The sequence below is a fragment of the Monodelphis domestica genome, chromosome 3 (genome assembly GCF_027887165.1).
Source record: "Monodelphis domestica isolate mMonDom1 chromosome 3, mMonDom1.pri, whole genome shotgun sequence".
In the NCBI taxonomy this organism is placed as follows: domain Eukaryota; kingdom Metazoa; phylum Chordata; class Mammalia; order Didelphimorphia; family Didelphidae; genus Monodelphis; species Monodelphis domestica.
The window spans coordinates 498,537,142-498,555,685 of NC_077229.1; the positions used below are offsets into that span (position 1 = coordinate 498,537,142).

At 39.3% G+C, this 18,544-nt stretch overlaps 1 protein-coding gene across 1 annotated transcript in view; it reads left to right on the forward strand.

The window, feature by feature from the left end:
• The first annotated feature begins 504 nt into the window (after window positions 1-504).
• Window positions 505-18,544, forward strand: part of CD180 (CD180 molecule) — a 52,577-nt gene continuing 34,537 nt past the window's right edge. Inside the window, exon 1 of the mRNA XM_007486410.3 lies at window positions 505-754. Coding sequence (XP_007486472.1) covers window positions 653-754 — 102 coding nt within the window. The 5' untranslated portion in view covers window positions 505-652. The remainder of the gene's footprint in view (window positions 755-18,544) is intronic.

Below are 18,544 nucleotides of genomic sequence, written 5' to 3' on the forward strand. Positions count from 1 at the left end.
TTTCCTAGCTGCTTTCACTTTCAGAGGCAGAAAGTTCTCAGTTTTGACTAAAATGGATCCACATCAAAATGAATTATTAGCTTGGGAACCAACTTCATCTTCCACTCCTAGACCTAGCCCAGGGATTCTACACCTTTTTTGCGTCGAATCCCCCATCCCCTAAAGTCGAGTGAAGCCCATGGATCCCCTCTCAGATGAACACTTTTAAAGCACAAAATAAAATCCATAGGATTACAAAGAAAACTAATTATGGTCTTAATAAAGATGTGTCTGTGTGTATGTGAGTGTGTGTGTGTCTGTCCAACCAAACTCATGGAACCTGCGAAATCCATCCATAGATCCCAGGTTGAGAATACCTAATCTAGTTGGTAGCTCAAGTCATGTTTGCCATGAGGAAGTGCTGTGTTAATCATGCATACTCCCAGGAGGGCGAAACTTTTTGTGGTGTGTGGGTGGGGAGGGGCCCAAGCCAAGAGGGATTTCCTCTTTTTGTTGTGGGAGAACGGAAAAACTGCCCAAAGGGTGAAATCTTTAACCTATGCATTCACTTTTCCAGAGCACACTGCTTTGAGCCTCCTGCCCTGCTGTCCATTTGGTTGATGGCCACTGTTTGACTCCAGAGGTGGGACAGGCCAGCTGGGCTGGAGAGGACATGGCCTCTGTGATGGCAATCTACATGTGCTGCCTGTTTCTGGTCTGCCTCTTGACTTCTCAATGTGTAGGAGCTGGGTCTGTAGCCAAGATGTGCATTGAGGTGAGTACTCTGAAAGAAGGAGGAATGACAGGAGGGGGAAGAATGATCTTTCTCTTGGTGAAATCCAGATGCCCAATTTGGAATCTGGCCTGAATTCAAGCATCCCATGATTTTATCTCCCTCAATAAAACGAGAATGAGGAACAGGGGAAGAGTCTCCTTAATGGGGAATAAACCAGATATTTCAGACAAAACACACAGGACTGTGGGGAAGAGAGAAGTGGGAAGTGGGTTCAGTGTCAGGAAAACAAAAAGGCCACGGATTTCTTCAAGCAATCCTGCCTTTCAAAGAATTCTGTTTCACACTCACCCAATGTTAAAATGAGAAGAAATCTTAGAACTCATCCATTTCAATCTTCTCATTTTTACACACTAAGAAACTGATTGTCCACTGACTAACCCAAGATCAGAGAACCAATAGATGACAGAGCTAGCATTAGAACCCAGGTTTTCTCATATTAAGTCATGATCTCTTTCCAGTGAACATGAAAGGTACCACATGGATAGCAGAGTCACTGAAAGAGGCTCAAAGGCATTAAAAAAGCTTGTCACTAGCTTTTTCCTCATTCTCACAAAGCAGAAATAAGCAAATAAGTACTCATGAGTATTGGCTAAGAGAAGGGGAGATGAGGAGTGACTCATTTTTCATTTAGAGATATTTATATGCCTCTACATGGTCCCTGAGTTTTCCACAGTTCCCCATTTTGCCATTCCGACATAAAGAAAAAAAAATAAGAGAAGAGTCAAATTGTACCTGACTCTTGTAGATTCAAACTGTATTTTTCAAACAGTCATTTCTGAAGTGAAAGCTCAGTCCTGATCCCTTTTCTGATCAAATGTTCCTTCTTAGCCATCTTCCTCAGCTCTTCCTTATTGGCTGCCTGGAACTATCTATTTTTCCAGAGCCTAGGACCTGTCTGACAACTGCTTCCACGGTGGATGAGCTTACATCTTGGCCTCTGGGCCCACATGGGACCAAGCCAGCTGCCTTCGTAGATTGCGGTTGAAATGATATTAATAGCCAAGAGCAGATCCATGATGGAATTCAAGTTAGACATTCCAGGTAGGAGTAGGAAAGTCAGATCAGGAGCTGAAAACAGTACTGGGTTTGGTAAATTGAAGATGGTGGGGTGTAGACAGGTAAGACAGGCTTGGTTAAAAAGAGCATAATCCAAAACCAGGAGTTTAGTAATAACAGTAACTAAAAAAAAAAAAGACTGAAATAAGACACAGAAGCAGGAATCAAGATGGTTTGAAATGAGGGAAAAGAGGTTTAGATTGAGATGAGATTAGGAACAGAAGTGACGAACATGAGAAGTCTGCACCAGACTAGAGTTTCATTACACAGGGTCCACGAACTTGTGTTTTGGGATTTTGGTGTTTTTTTTTTTTTAATTTCAATAACTATATTTCTATATAATTGGCTCCCATTGTAATCCTCTGTATTTTTTTAATGCATTTAAAAATAGATATACTTAGAATGAGTCCATAGGCCTCACTAACATTTTAGCAGCACCAAGGATGTTTGTTAAGGACAGTGTAGTGTAGTAGGCAGAGGACAGGCCTTGAGGTCAGGTAGAGCTGCTTCATGTATATGTATTTTTGTTTGAGAGAGAGAGAGATACATATAGATATGCATATAGATAGATGCATATTTTAAAAAGGAGAGAGAAAAGGGGGAGAGAGAGAAAGAAAGAGAGAGAGAGAGAGAGAGAGGGAGAGAGAGAGAAAGAGACAGAGAGAGAGAGAGAGGGGGAGAGAGAGAGAGAGAGAGAGAGAGAGAAAGAAAGAGAGAGAGAGAGAGAGAGAGAGAGAGAGAGAGAGAGAGGGAGAGAGAGAGAAAGAGACAGAGAGAGAGAGAGAGGGGGAGAGAGAGAGAGAGAAAGAAAGAGAGAGAGAGGAGAGAGAGAGAGAGAGAGAGGGAGAGAGAGAGAAAGAGACAGAGAGAGAGAGGGGGGGAGAGAGAGGGAGAGAGAGAGAGAGAGAGAGAGGGAGGGAGAGGGAGAGGGAGAGGGAGAGAGAGAGAGGGAGAGAGAGAGAGAGAGAGAGAGAGAGAGAGAGAGAGAGAGAGAGAGAGAGAGAGAGAGAGAGAGAGAGAGAGAGGGAGAGGGAGAGAGGGAGGGAGAGAGGGAGAGAGAGAGATGTGACACAGTTGGGTCTAAAGTCAGAAAGATTTTCCTAAATTCAAATCTGACTGTACATACTTAATAGCTATGTGACCCTAGGCAAGTCACTCAACCCTGTTTGCCTTAGTTTCCTCATCTGTACAATGAGCTGAAAAAGGAAATGGCAAACTACTTCAATATCTTTGCCAAAAAACAAAAACAAAAACCAAATAGGATCATGGGAGTCAGACATGACTGAAATGACTAAACAACAACTATATAGATATTGATGTAGATATCCTATAGCTATATAGATATGTATACATATATTCTTGATATATGTGAATGTTTAGCTCCATGTTTTATGTATATATAACTATATGTTTTAAATGTATATAAATGTGTTTTATGTGTACATAAAATGTATGTGTGTATGTATATATATGTGTATGTTCCTATATATACCTATATACACACATATATACCTATATATACCTATCTATTCCCACATATATGCAGGAACATATATAACATAAACATATTTATATCGAGAGAGAGGCAGAGGGAGAATTAAAAAAAAGCAAATTAATTATGTCGCTCAATAAACCCTGGAGGGTCCCATTACCTGTAGGATCAAATTCAAATTCATCTCTTTGGCAATTAAAGTCTTGGCCCCCATCTACCTTTCCAGCCTCATCCATTACTTCTTTTCACATACTCAAACTGCTCTTCTTATGATGGCTCCCACATGGTATTTCAGCTTTTGCACAGGCTCTCTGTCCCCCGTATCTTGCATTCCTTCCCCCCCTCCCTTTTGCCTGTTCGATTCCCCGGTTTCCTTCAAAGTGCAGTTTGAACACCACCTCTTACATGGCACTTTTTCCTTAATCTCTACTGGTGATCTCCTTCCCCCAAAATACAAAATTACTTTGTATTGTTGGTGTGTTTCTTAAGCTATTTAGTCTGTACTTACATGTATATGTATTGGTTCACATTCCTTAATGAAAGGGACTCTTTCTCCTTTTCCACTTCTGTCCCCACACAGACCTTAAAGTAAGATCTTAATAAATTCTTGTTGACTAATTGATTGGTTAATACTAACTTCAGGGCCTGGACAAGTAGCTTAAGCTCCCAGGGCTCCAAGAAAATCTCTAAGTCAGTTCAATTAAAAACAAGTTGCATCAGTAAAGAAAGCTTCCACACTGTGAATTGCCTGTGTTGATAGAACATTTCTTCTAAGAAATCCTTAAATTCTAACCTTAAAGACAGATGGACCAGACTGATAAATCTATGCATACATTTATGGGAAGGGAAAATCCTTCAATCTTTAAGTGGGCAGATCCATGGCACCATGACCACTTCTTGTTGTTAGATCAACTTTCAATTCAAGATACCACCATAAAGTTACTATTAATTAGCAAGCCAGCACTTTGGCTGGGGCAGAGGATACACAATCTCATCATGTGTTTTTTTGTTTGTTTGTTTTTTTAGCATTTAGTTTTTCTTTTCGTTTCTCAATCAATGTAACCCCTAACAGTTCAATTCTCTCTGGGTTGTGTGAAAATTTGATTTAGCTACCTCCTGATTGTAACAATGGAGATACTCGGTCTAACAGAATCAGGAACGTCTTGGGAGCTCTACATTGCTCCACCCTACTTAGTCTAACAAGGTCAGGAATGTCTGCACCCATACTTCAGGATTAAGTATCGATAGACATGTGTAGAAATAGCTGACAGACCCCTGGGCTATCCTAAGTCAAGCTAAGCTACCATTGATAAGACGCAGGAAAGTGACGTGAAACTGTCTATATAGGGCGCGTCACTTCCTCTCTTCAAGCTCTTTCCCTGGAGAGGTGGATCTGGCTGGTGACTTCCTATGAGCAGGCCTGGGCGCCAGTTTGATCCTGGAACTAGAGCCTGGAGGAGCTCCCTCAGACAGCTTCCTTGAGACGGTCTAGTGGTGAGTGATGACTGACTTCCTTTTTCCTTGGTGCTCAGGGGAGGCCCCCTTGGCCAAGGCCTTGAACTTGAACTTGAACAAGGCCTGGCTCAACCTGAGCTGGAGCAGTTTAAATTAACTCTTTCTTCTCTCTCTTCTCCTTAATTCCTTCTCTCTGTATTAATTAAAATCACCATAATTTCCAGCTGACTTCGGTATTTTATTATTTGGGATATCCCATGGCCACCAATAATTAAATATAGTTTAGGTCACAACGCTAAAATTATCCTTTACAGTTTGGGTGAACAGACCTTGTAGCTCTTATGACTCCTAAGAACAGAAGGCTGTGTGATGCTAGAAGAAACTCTGAACTTGGAGTGAGAAGGCTCAAATACTATCACTATGTGTCAATTGTGTGACTTTGACAGGTTCCTTAAACTCTCCTAGCCTTAGTTTCCTCATAGAAAAAATGAAAGGCAGCTGGATGGCTCAGTGGATATCATTCTGGAAGGGGAATCAGGAAAATTTGAGTTCCAATCCAGTCTCAGACACTTATTAGTTGTGCTACTCTGGGAAAGTCTCTTAGTCCTGGCCTTAATCCACCAGAGAAGGAAATGGCAAGCCATTCCAGTATCTTTGCCAAGAAAACTCCCCAGATAGTAGGGTCCAAGTTCAGTCACAAGACTTCAGTCTTCAATAAAAACCAAATGAGAAGCCTGGACTAGATGACCTTTGAGCCCCCTTTCCATTCTAATTCTGTGATTCTTTGACCCTGGGGGACCAGGCTGCATAATTTAGGGAAGGTGGAACCAATTACCAGAAGGCCCAGAGTTGTTGACTCTTGCCTGCTCAATTAACTGTACTTTAGGTGGAGGAAAGGTGGGAAAAACAAGGAGATTGCATGCTCCAATCTGATACTCCTTGAAGTCACTAGTTAAGGCTTCCTCCTGCAATTATGAAATCATGTGGGCACCACAGAGGTGGAGCCTTGAAGAATCTCAGACTTTTCTCTAATTCCTGAGCAACTTCATTTTTCAGATCTCCAAAGGCTGAGGAAGCAAACAACTGCATACAGTGAAAAATCCTTACTTTTGTCTGGACTCCTGGGCAAAACCTTCCTCTATACAGAAAATAGTCCCATTGGCACTGCCAGCTCATAATACAAAAACCAACATTCAGGGAGTCTTTTTATGGCTGAGTTCTAGAAGCATCTTAGCACCAGAGCTCATAGAGTCCTAGGTCGAGAGCTAAAATGAATTCTGGGGGCTTTCTGGCAAACCTCATTTTATAAATGAAGTGATAGAGGTTGAGAGACTTTCCCAAGGTCTCAAGGATATCTAAAACCAAAGGTCAAAGACAGGTCCTCTTACTCGGGGATCATGCTTTTTCCAACTTTGGAATTCCATAAGAAGTGGGGACAATACTATTGGCTGGGACCATACCCTTATTACTAATACTAGTATTTGTTTACAAATAGGAAATAAGTCTCAAACCTCCCCCAAATTCAACCTTGGGAAATGGTCAAGGCTTCTTATGATACTTTGGTGGGGCTGGCTTTCCCATTACATGGCTATTGTTGTTGTTCAATCATTTCAGTTGTATCCAATTTTTGTGACTCCATTGGTGGTTTTCTTGCCTAAAATATTGATGTTTTGGCATTTCCTTCTCCAACTCATTTTACAGATGAGGAAAGTGAGGTAAATAGGGTTAAATGAGTTCCCCAGGGTTACAGAGTTATTACATGTCTGAAGCCAGATTTGAACTCAGGAAGAGGAGTCTTCCTGATTTCAGGCCAGCACTATATACACTGTGCCAGCTAGCTGCCCCAAACATGTATAAAAAAACCTAGATTTTGAATAATGAGAAGCAGTATAGAAACAACCTAGTCTCCCATTTGAAACTTCTCCTATGGTATACGTACCACTCTCCCTAAAACCCCTACTGCTCCACTTCTGACATTTGCCTGCTCTGTGATGTTTGACAGCTATTTAACCCCCTTGAACTTCAATTTTTCAAACTAAAGTGGGGATAATAATATCTACTTCCTAGGGTTATTGATGAGATAATGGATGTAAAGTCTTTGCAAACCTTAAAGGACTATGTCAAAGTTATTTCTAATTACTATTGCCTTTAAAGAATAATTCTTGGGGCACATGGGTGGCTCAGTGGTTGGAGAGTTAGGCTTGGACCCCAGGGCTCCTGGGTTTAAATCTGGTCTGAGACACTTCCTAGTCATAACCCTAGGCAAGTCACTTAATTCCCATAGCTACACCTTATCAATATTCTGCCTTGGAAATGATACTTAGTATTGATTCTAAGGTGAGAGAGAGAGACAGAGAGACACAGAGAGAGAGAGAGAGACAGAGAGACACAGAGAAAGAGAGAGAGAGAGAGAGAGAGAGAGAGAGAGAGAGAAAATCCTTTAAGTCAAATGTTCCTCTTCTCTAAGGTCCTGTTCTTTTTTGGTAATGAAAATGAAGAAACAACTTATTCTGAATTATTCTATAAGATTTTTAAAAGATGACTACCCAGAAAGTCAACTAGCATTTATTAAGTCAGGCACTGTGCTAAATGCCTAGGGGATAAAAGACAGTTTCTGACCCAAGGATCTCACATTCTAAAATGAGGGAGATGTCATACAAGGAACTATAGAAGGTATATGAATCAATTATCAAAAGAAAGTAAAAAACATTAAAAAAAACAAATAGAGAAAAAAGTAACTTCTGAATGAAACAAAATATCAAAGTCTCATGAGTAAAAATTCTAAGGAAGAATAAGCCCATAACAGATCTTTGAATCAGGACCCAATTAAAATGATTTATGTCCCATAAGCCTGTAGTTCAATTGTAACAATGTAGCACTTACCCATTGGCAGCCAGAACTACAGAAAATTGCCATACTATGAAAGAGAGAGAAAAAGGATGCAGAATAGCCCAGTTGATGACAAGAAACAAACGCACTATCATTAGGATTCATATGAGTCTCTATAGCCACTTGTGTGTGACATTTTAAAAAAAACCTTTGAATCCCATGGATACTTGTCACAAGTTCTCCAGACTCTAATCAATATTTCAATATTGGCAAAGATATTTCTAACAAAATCTATTACTGACAGCATTCCAAAATGTGGCAGGAGAACCCGAAAATAAATTATATATAAATATATAAATATATATATATATATATATATATATATATATATACTGCTGATAAAAACCTTTTGGGTCTAAAATGTCATCAAGAATCTAGATCATTCTGGTGGAAGGATAGAGTAAGCTGAAGAGTTGCAAATATAAAAACCATCCAGGAGCCACTATGCTCCATGAGAAAATCTCCCTCAGAGAGCCCAAGCACCCTGGGAAAACCTTCCCACCTCCTAGATGAGATTTGGGTTTCGAGGAAAGAGCTGTTTAACACTCTCAGACACAGGATTTCCTTGTGCCAGATTCAGACTTCTACCAAGTACCTCAGTTTGGCTACCATTTTGGCTCCCCTATCCCTGAGAACAAAGGTAAAATCAGACCAGGGAATGATATTTCCCTTCTGCTTCAAAATCTAGTCCTTACCTCTTGTTACACACAAGTCAAAGGTGGGCAAATGAATAGTCAGAGGTAGTCGTGCTACTAAATATCTGAAAATCACTTCTGAAGACCCCTTAAAATCAATTGAGATTTCTAGCTCATTAAATTCTCCAAAGGTAGTATACAGGTTGTAACCAGTTTGATGGCGTCCATCCATCATCATCTATGTGACAATTAACAAAGGCAAAAAGGAATAAAAGTCCATTAAGGCAACATGTGACCTTGATGGATCTGGTGACAAACCCAGTATCCATAAGGACCTATAGTTTTGCCATGGAAAAGGGTTTCTCCAAGTTGTTTATGGACTTTTATAATGGTATTTTCTCCAGTCCAGTCATAGAGGGAGGGTACAAATAAAGACAATGCAACAGAACATATAGCTAGTGGACAAAACACAATAGCTGAAAATGACATAGTGTAACAGAAGATATTAGATTAGATTGATATGTGAACTTAAAAAACAAAATTAAGTTTTAAAGCAAGCAATCAGCAAATACAATGTGTGACAGGATACAGGCACTCAGTGTTAATAGAAGGTTTTGCATGTGAGCAATCAGTTCAAGAGTCCTTTTGTCCAATTCTGATGGCTGAGGTAGAGTCTTCTTCACTATTTGGAGGGGAACAAACTGAAACAGTTAATATCAATAAGGCAATGGAGTCTGAAAAGGCTTAAAAATTCACCTCCAGACTCATTGAGGTTCCTTCCCCTTCAGAGTATCAGCATCCACCTAGATTCCTTTGGTCATACTTCTGGGGTCCCCCATACTGAGGGGGGTTTCTGCACTGAGCATAGTGTGGAAGAACCCCATATTGGACGTATTACAGAAACTGGGGAGAAACTTCCTTCTGTGTCTTGAAATTACTCAAGATGTATTTCAATTATTTTTTCTTGGGGAAGAATGGATAACTCTCAAAGTATTCCATTGGTACAAGTACTCCTAGGAATGGGAGTAAGAAAAGACATCCAAAAACTGTGGTAATGCACTGCTCTTTCATAGAGTGGGCCATGCTTTTAAATCAAATTATTAAATCAGTTGCAATTCTATTTCCTGTTAGGAGGTGGCAATACCCTAGTATGTACTGAGTAAAGTTTAGAGGTTTGGAAGAGCAATTAATCTTCCTTTCCCTCCCATCTAGGAGCAAAATTGCCAGGGAGAAAAAAAGGGTGTTTGAATATAGAATTCAGGCTACACCTGACATTTGGGTCAGGAAACCAGAGTCTAATTTCCAAAAGTCTGGCTTGCAATACACTGAACTACTAGTTGTCCCCCTGCTATGCTGGGTTTTAGGATCTGGAGGGTGGCACAGGAGACTCTGGTGGGGGTTAAGCCCTCAATTTCCATCCTCTCAGCCAGGAGCGTGAAAACCCCCAGGGTCAGTTTGAAATGGCCTGGAAGCTAGAAGGAGGATGGAATGGGCAGCATGGGAAAAGCCCAAGATATCCAGATTATTGCACTTCTGATCTGTGCTGGAGGCTGTCTCAGCTGTTAGTAATATAAGGGAAATATGTACTTTACTTTCTGTGCAGAAAAAACGCTTCACTCAAAAGACATGGTAGGCTGGCAGTGGCTCCAGTCTTGACAAGTACCCCCAGACTAAGTTCCACAAACCAAAGCAGGAGAACAGAGACACCACTTTGGGTCTCTGCTGCTGGGAAGACTATAAAGAGAGTTCCCCTGAGTAGGAGTGCAGGGCCATAGCAGGCAAGAAATGTGGTTTTCTCAAAATAATCTATTCCCTATCTTTACTCAAAGGCTATCTTAAAAAAGAAAAAAAGATCAAGGATTCTCTCTCTTCGTGGCTCACCAACAATATAAGATTTAAATTAATGCCCAATAACTCCAAATATTATATTTTATAAAAGTTATTAATAATCACTTGAAATAGGAGAAGTACAAAATTTAAGTATGACCACAGGAGTAAAATTCTCCTGCCTGGCTCTCACCCAACCTCCACAATCACCTTCCTGGGAGCAGGGGGATGGGTAGGGTGAGACCAAAATATATCCTCCCTATGTACGCATACAGTGTTCACACTCAGTGTGAGCACGTAAATAGAATGCTGGGTAAAAGAGTGTCCTGGGGAGCAAATTCTATACTAGGAGAATTCATTCTATTTGGTTTAATTAAATTTATTTCAACCAGCATTTATTAAGCATCTATTAATGCTAGGCATTGGTGATACATAGACAAAAGAAAAGAAAACCCTGCCTTCAAGGAGTGCAGATAAGTAGCTATAATAGAAAGTAGGACATGAAAAATTCAAAAGGGATGTACAACCTGTGACAGAGGCGGGCACATAAGAAAAGTATCAGGCTGAAGTGTGTGGAATTGATCACCTTGTTGGGGGAGGGGCCCAGGAGTTTGGAATCTTGTGGAGAAGTGGCTGGGAGAAGAGTTGGTCTCTCAGTTTTGAGCAGCTGAAGAGAGAAGGTTGAAAAAGACTTTCTCCTGAGGGTTACTCACTTTTCCTGCTGGTGACTGGAAATCTTTCCCCCCAACATTTCCTAATTGAAAAGACTATTGAAGAGGAAACCTGAGAAAGGCATTTTAAATCTCTGTCCGACTTTACTTCAGCTCCTGTTGCCCTGGGTCTGAATTGTGGCCAAGGGGCCAAACCCAGGGTGAGTCAACCTCACTCTCTCAGGGGGCTCAGGCTGCCAAAGTCTGAGTTCCCATCAAATTCGAGGAGGGAGGAAAAGGGTTTTAGATAGAGACAGGGACCCCCTTTTCCAACCTTCCTTTTCCATTCTTTCCCTCACAGTTATTCTTTGTATTATCCTGATTGAGTTAAGTTGACATTAAATAGTTATCTTTTCCCCTAAGCTGTGAATCAAGTGTGAGTGAACAGATCAAGGGGAGGCTCTTTGGTCTTGAGTAGTGGAGGGGGGACAAGAGAGACAAGGGCAAATCTGGGAGAGCAGCCATAGCTAAGGAGAGAAGGCAGAAGGGGGGAAATCTTCAAACACCCTCTCCTCTCTCTGAGTCAACTCATTACATCTGCTGCCTCCCCTGAACCTTGCTTTGAGAAGGGGGGGTCTCCACTTTTCTCCTCTCTCTCTATACAGCCATCCCTCAAATACAAACCTTAATTGGGAAGCTGGGAGGAACATTGATCAGGAGAAATCAAGGAAGATTTCATGGCAGAAGTGTTGAAGATGGATAGTGAAGTTTGGAGGGATTTTTTTTTCTTTTTTTTTAACTTTAAACCTTTTAAACCATTTTAAAATGCTCTTAGAATTAATACTAAGACAGAATAACAACAGGGTATAGGCAAATGGGATTAAGTGACTTATCCAAGGTCACACTGATTGGAAGTGTCTGAAGCCAAATATAAACCCAGATCTTCCCAACTCAAGTCCTAGAATTCTATCCACTCTATCCTAGCTCCCCTGGATAAATTTTCGATCTTTCAACACTGGAGGTTGTTAAGAGAGTGGGAGCATATGTGTATGGACAATATAGGTACACTAGATTCACTAGAGCAGTTGCAACTTCAGGAGAAGAAAGAATTATTTTATTAATGCTTATCAAAACGCAGCTAAGTGACTCAGTGAATTATGAGCCAGGCCTTGAGCAAGACAAGAGGACCTGGCTTCAAATACAGCCTCAGATACCTCCTGGCTATATGATCCAGAGCAAGTCACTTAACCCCCATTGCCTAGCCCTTACCACTCTTCTGCCTTGGAAGCAATACATAATACTGATTCTAAGATATAAGGAGAGGGTATTAATAATAATAACAATAATAATAATATTACTTGGCCAAAGGAACATGCTTTGTCAAGCCATAACAGGCTGTTTTTTTTTATTTGGAAAATATGTTGATTTTAGTATAGATAGAAAAGTTGCATGGGAATAGTTAGAAAAGTTGGGTCCAAATCCTACTTTTGATATCATGTCCCAAAAGTCTTAGTGCAGCTTTAAGTTATTATATAATATTATGATATTATATAATAACTTAAACTTACAATAACTTCAGAACTACTAATGCCACTAACTTAGAAAATACAAGGGAAAGGTAAATTATTTACATTATCACATTATTAAAATTTTTACCGATTTCTTATGAACATTTCACAAAACCACTACCTTGTGCTGAATATCACTCTAGCTGATTTTCAAATATTGTAGAAATTTTCATCAGCTGCTGCTCAGCAACTGAAACAATTGCATTTACAGTTTTAGCCTTTGGATTATCCAAAGAACAAGGTTTTGATGCATCCATGACAGTTCTGCCAACGCAACAAGAAAAAAGATTATTGGAGGCAACTGAGGTAGACAAGTGAGAGGATCCACTCCACTAATCCTCAGGCCTGAGAAAGTGTCAGCATACACAACACATAATGACAGGGTGCTCCATCTTGTTCAGATTAAAATTTATTGTTCAAAATTCACAAAACTCAACAAGCGTATGAGAAATTTAAATAGTTAACCTTCCAAACAATTTTAAGAATAAGTGTGTAGCATTAATACTTCTAAAAGAATTAAAGCTTAAAACTGCACTAAGATTTTTGCAACTAGTTGTGAGATCATGAACAATTCCTTTAACTTCGTGGCATTCTAAGGAACTCTTCTGGAACATAAATTAAAGAGAAGTTGTTCCCTGGCTTCAGCAGGGAGAGTTTCCATGTAGTTCCTTCTCTGACGTCAGTGAAATCATAATTCTGGGCCCCAAAAGTCACGGGGCATTGAGTAAATAAAAGTGTCCAAGTGGGACAGGATATATTTCATTAACATCCACAGGGAAAGGAGAAGTATGAGGTAAGAAACTTGAGGCTTATTCTAAGATTTGATGGAGGAAGATCACAACATCACAGATTTTTAGCCAGATTATTAGCCCTGAATATCTTCTAGTCCACTTCCCACATTTAACACAGAAAACTGAAATACAGGCTGACTGATTTGCCAAGTAGTAAATAATAGTGATAAACTCTGAACCTTGGTCATCTAGCTTCAATTCTAGATGGTGTGCATTGCGCCTGGAGTCAGGAAAAGAATTATAAGAGCGATGATGATTATATTAACTAACATTTGGATAGAGCTTACCATGTGCCAGGTCCACTGCTAAGAATTTTACAATTATTATCTCATTTGAGCCTCACAAAAACCTGGAGAAGTAGGTGCTATTTTTGGCCTCAGGTGGAAATTGAGGCAAATGGTGATCAAGTGCCTTGTCCAAGGTCACAAGCTAGTGGGGAGATCACATTTGCTCTCAGTTCTTCCTGACTCCAGACCCAACACTCTATCTTAGCTACAAATTCAATTCCAGCCTCAGATCTTTACTAGCTGTGTAACCTTATTGGTTGCTTCTGCCTGCCTCAGTTTCCTTAAGTGTAAAATGAGGGTAATGTGCCTATCACATTGGAGGTGTTTAATAACTGCTTGCTTCCTTCCTTCCTTTCCAAATATGTTATGCTACCTTCCTCAATGTGAATTGCATCTTTTCTACTTGTTACCTGACTGACCTTGGACAAATTGTTATCCCTTCCTCAATAGATCTCAATTTCCACTTTTGTAAAACAGAGGAGGTTGAACCAGATGATCTCCCAAGTCTCTTGCAAATTTAAATCTAAAAACCTATGATCCAATTATAATTTCCAAGTCTCTGCATTAACACAAATTTCTAAAGACTTTACATCCAAAGAGCTGAAAGGATTTCATTTGTGGTGGCCAACTTATTACTCAAGCTGAAAAGTCAAATGTTGAACATAATTTTCATTCATTTGGAGACATATCCCTAGTTTTATCTCCCTGAAGTCTCAGCTGCCTACTCATAAAGCCTCTGAATATGTCACTGAGGCATCCTCACCACCATCTTCCCTTGGAGCAATGAAAGAAAATGACTGTTTGGAAGCTCCTAAGCACCTTCTCCCCTGCCAAAGGCAATACCCAAGACAATGGAAAGAGTCCTGACTCCTGAGTCAGGATGCAATAATGTAGAGTGAGAAGGCACCTGAGACATCATCTAATCTAATCACTTCTTTTTACAGAGGAGAAAACTGAGGCCCAGAGGGGAAATGATTTGCCCCCTTTTTCCATCCCTCCTCCATTATTCATTCTAAAGCATTTTGCACAGTTTAAACTGTTTAAAACTGTTATTATTTTGTTCAGTCATTTTTTAGTTGTGTCTGACTCTTTGTGTCTCCATTTTGGGTATTCTTGGCAAAGATACTGGAATGGTTTGCGACTTCTTTCTCCAGCTCATTTTACAGATGAAGAAACTGAGGCAACAGGGTGAAGTGATTTGTCATGGATCATATAGCTAGTGTCTGAGGCCAGATTTGAATTTAGGAAGATGAGTCTTCCTGACTCCACACGCAGCTTTCTGTCCACCATGCCATCCAGTTGACCATCTACCATCCACAGGAGGAAAAAAAGGCTGGTTCGGTAGTCATTTTGCCCTGGCTCAGTCAGCTACTCTCTCTCCCTCTGATTTCTCTCTTGGCAGTCTTCTATCAGAGTATTTGGTAGGGGCAGCTAAGTTGCTCAATGGATCGAGAGCCAGGCCTAGAAATGAGAGGTCCTGAGTTTGAATCTAGATTCAGACACTTCCCAGCTATGTGACCCTGGACAAGCCACTGAACCCCCATTGCCCAGCTCTTACCATCTTTCTGCCTTGGAACTGATACACAGTGCTGATTCTAAGATGGAAGGTAAGGGTTTAAAAAAGTAACAAATGTCTTATATATATAGGGGCTTGCTCTGTGATTTCATTAACTCCAGGACCTGCAGAAGAAGAAAACTCTTTACCAGGTCAAGTCAGGACCTTTACAACTTATAGTCTGCAATAGCAACAAATCTCAAACTTTTTGGTCTCAAGATTGCTTTACACACTGAAAAAATATTGGGGATCCCTAAGAAATTTTGCTTATGTGGGTTCCATCTGCATATATTTTCCAAATTAGAACTTAAAATGTCTTGGTATTTCTATGGAAATAGTTTTGCCTTCATGGACTCACTGTAGTGGAACTGTGAACTGATCCAACCATTTTGGAGATCAATCTGGAATTATACCCAAAGAGTTCTAAAACTGTGAATATCCTTTGACTCAGCAATACCACGATTAGGCCTGTTTCCCATGATGATCAAGGAAAAAAGGGAAAGAACCTATATGCCAAATAAATATAAAGCATTTATAGCATTGCCCTTTGTGGTGGCAAAGAAGAGGAAATGGAAGGGATGCCCACCAGCTGGGGAATGGCTGAACAATTTGTAGCATGTGATTGTGATGGAATACGATAGTATCATAATTTATGAGTAGGTTAATTTTTTAAAAACATGCAAAGAACTAAATGAAATTATGAAGAATGGAATGACCAGAACCAAAAGATCATTATATGCAGCAACAGAAATATTGTTTGATTCTAAGGCAGAAGAGTGGTAAGGGCTAGGCAGGGGTGGAGTGTTAAGTGACTTTCCCAGGGTCACACAGTTAGGAAGTGTCTGAGGCCAGATTTGAACCAAGCATCTCCCATCTCTAGGCCTGGCTCTCAATCCACTGAGCCACCCAGCTGCCACTTCCACCCCCCCTTCCCTGATATATCATTTAAAGAAGATCTTGCGTATGTCTACTTCTAGAAAAAGAACTAATAAATAGAAACAAGACAGACATGAATTTATATATACATGTATCTTTTTGTTTATCAAATGTTGCCTTTTCCAGTGGGAGGAGGGGAGAGAGGAAGAGATATACTGAGGAATTTTATTGTAACAAACAAATAAATTGATATTTTTTAAAGGGCAACAGAACCTCCCTAAGGATCTCACGCCACACTTTGGGACCCACTGATCTAGAGCAATGACAGGTGAAGGCAGTTGTCCTTAGTCATACAACTAGGTGTGCCACAGTCAGAGGTGAGGCTTGACCCCAAGTCTTACTGCATTGGAGGTGGAGGTTGACTCTTTATTCTTTAGTGTTGGGGTTGTTTTTTTTATTATTATTAACAGAGTTTAATTTAGTTCAAAGTTCTTTTATTTATTTATTTTTGTCAATTCCAAACCGTATTCCTTGGCTACAAAAATCATAGTCTATAACCTCACCCCTTTCCCCCCCCCCTTCCTGTAGCCGATGCACAATTCCACTGGAATCCATCAGACCCTGGGGATTTTTTTCTTAGGGAGTTCTTTGATGGCTTGTTCAATTTCTTTTTCTGATATGGGATTATTTACGAATCCTATTTCTTCTTCTGCTAATCTAAGCAATTTATATTTTTGTAACTATTCATCCATATTACCTAGATTGGCATATTTATTGCCATGTAATTGGGCAAAATAGTTTTTAATGATTGCCTTAATTTCCTTTTCATTGGAGGTGAGATCTCCCTTTTCATCTATGATACTGTTAATTTGGTATTCTTCTTTCCTTTTTTTTATTAGATTAACCAGTACTTTGTCTATTTTATTTCTTTTTTCAAAATACCAGCTTCTAGTCTTATTTTTTCGTTCATTAGTTCTTTCACTTTCAATTTTATTAATTTTTCCCTTAATTTTTCGGATTTCTAATTTAGTTTTCTTCTGGGGATTTTATTTTGTTCGCTTTCAAGTTTTTTGATTTGCATGATCAATTAATTAACTTCTGCCCTCCCTAATTTATTAATATATGAGCTCAAGGATATAAATTTTCCCCAGAGTACTGCTTTGGATGCATCCCATAGAGTTTAAAAGGATCATTATTGTCATTTTCTCCAATGAAATTATTGTTTCTATGATTTGTCCTCTAACTAAATTATTTTGGTGAATCATATTATTTAATTTCCAATTAATTTTTTATTTGGCTCTCCATGTACCCTTATTGATCATTATTTTTATTTCCTTATGATTGAAAAGGTTGCATTTATTATTTCTGCTTTTCTGAATTTGTTTGTCAGATTTTTATGACCTAGTACATGGTCAATCTTTGTGAATGTACCATGTGCAGCTGAAAAGAAGGTGTATTCCTTTTTTCCCTATTTATTTTTCTCCATATATCTATTAACTCTAATTTTTCTATGATTTCATTCACATTGTTTGCCCCTTTCTTATTTTTTTTTATTTGATTTATCTAAATTTGATAGTCATATGTTCAGGTCTCCCACTAGTATACTTTTACTATCTATTTCCTCCTTCAATTCCACTAGTTTCTCCTTTAGAAATTTGCATATTATACCATTTGGTGCATACATGTTGATTACTAATATTTCCTAATTATCTATACTCCCTTTAATCAAGATTATTTACCTTCTCTATCCCTTTTAATAAAATCTATTTTTGCTTTGGCTTTGTCACATATCATGATTTCAACTTCTGCCTTCTTTTTGTCAGTTGAGGTCCAACCTTTGATTCTAACCTTCTGAGTATCTACCCACCTCAGGTGTGTTCCTTGTAGACAACATACGGTAGGATTTTGGATTCTAATCCACTCTCCTATTTGTTTTCATTTTATGGGTGAGTTCATTACATTCATATTCAAAGTTATGATTGTCACTTGTGTATTCCCCAGCATTTTGATATCCTCTCCTAGTTCTGTCTTTTCTTATTTTGCTATAGCCTTTTAAAGGTGGTTTTCTTCTAAACAATCCCCCTAATCCTCTCCCTTGATATGCTTCCCTTTCTGGCCCCTCCCTTTTATTCCCTTCTTGTTTTTTTAGGGTATTTTAAGTTCCCTCCCCCCTCTCTTTACCTCCCTTTTTGTACTTCCTCCCCTCTACCCCCCCCCTTAGTTTTCCCTTCTCACTTTCCTTGTAGGATAAGATAGAATTCAAGACCCTAGTGGATCTAGATGTTCTTCCCTCTCAGAACTGATTTCACTGAGAATAAGGTTTAAGTATTCCCTATTAGCACTCTCTTCCTCTCCTTAGGAGAGTATTCTTCCCCTCCCCTTCCCACTTGTATCATTGTGTGATAAAGATTATCCTATTTATTTTATTTCTTCAAGTATCTCTTGGTGCCATATTCAATTCCCCCCTCCCTCTTTCTTTTTTTGTTTTTCATCTTATAGCACTTTTTACCCCAATCTCTTCCTGTGAATGATTTTTCTAGTTACTATAATAGTGAATATAATTTTTGAGAATTACAAATAACATTTTCCCTATATATTAATATATATATAATTTGATCTAATTGTAGCCCTTATAGAAGAAAGTTTGAATAAAAAAATCATTTCCCCCCTTTTCCCTCTCTTTCTTAT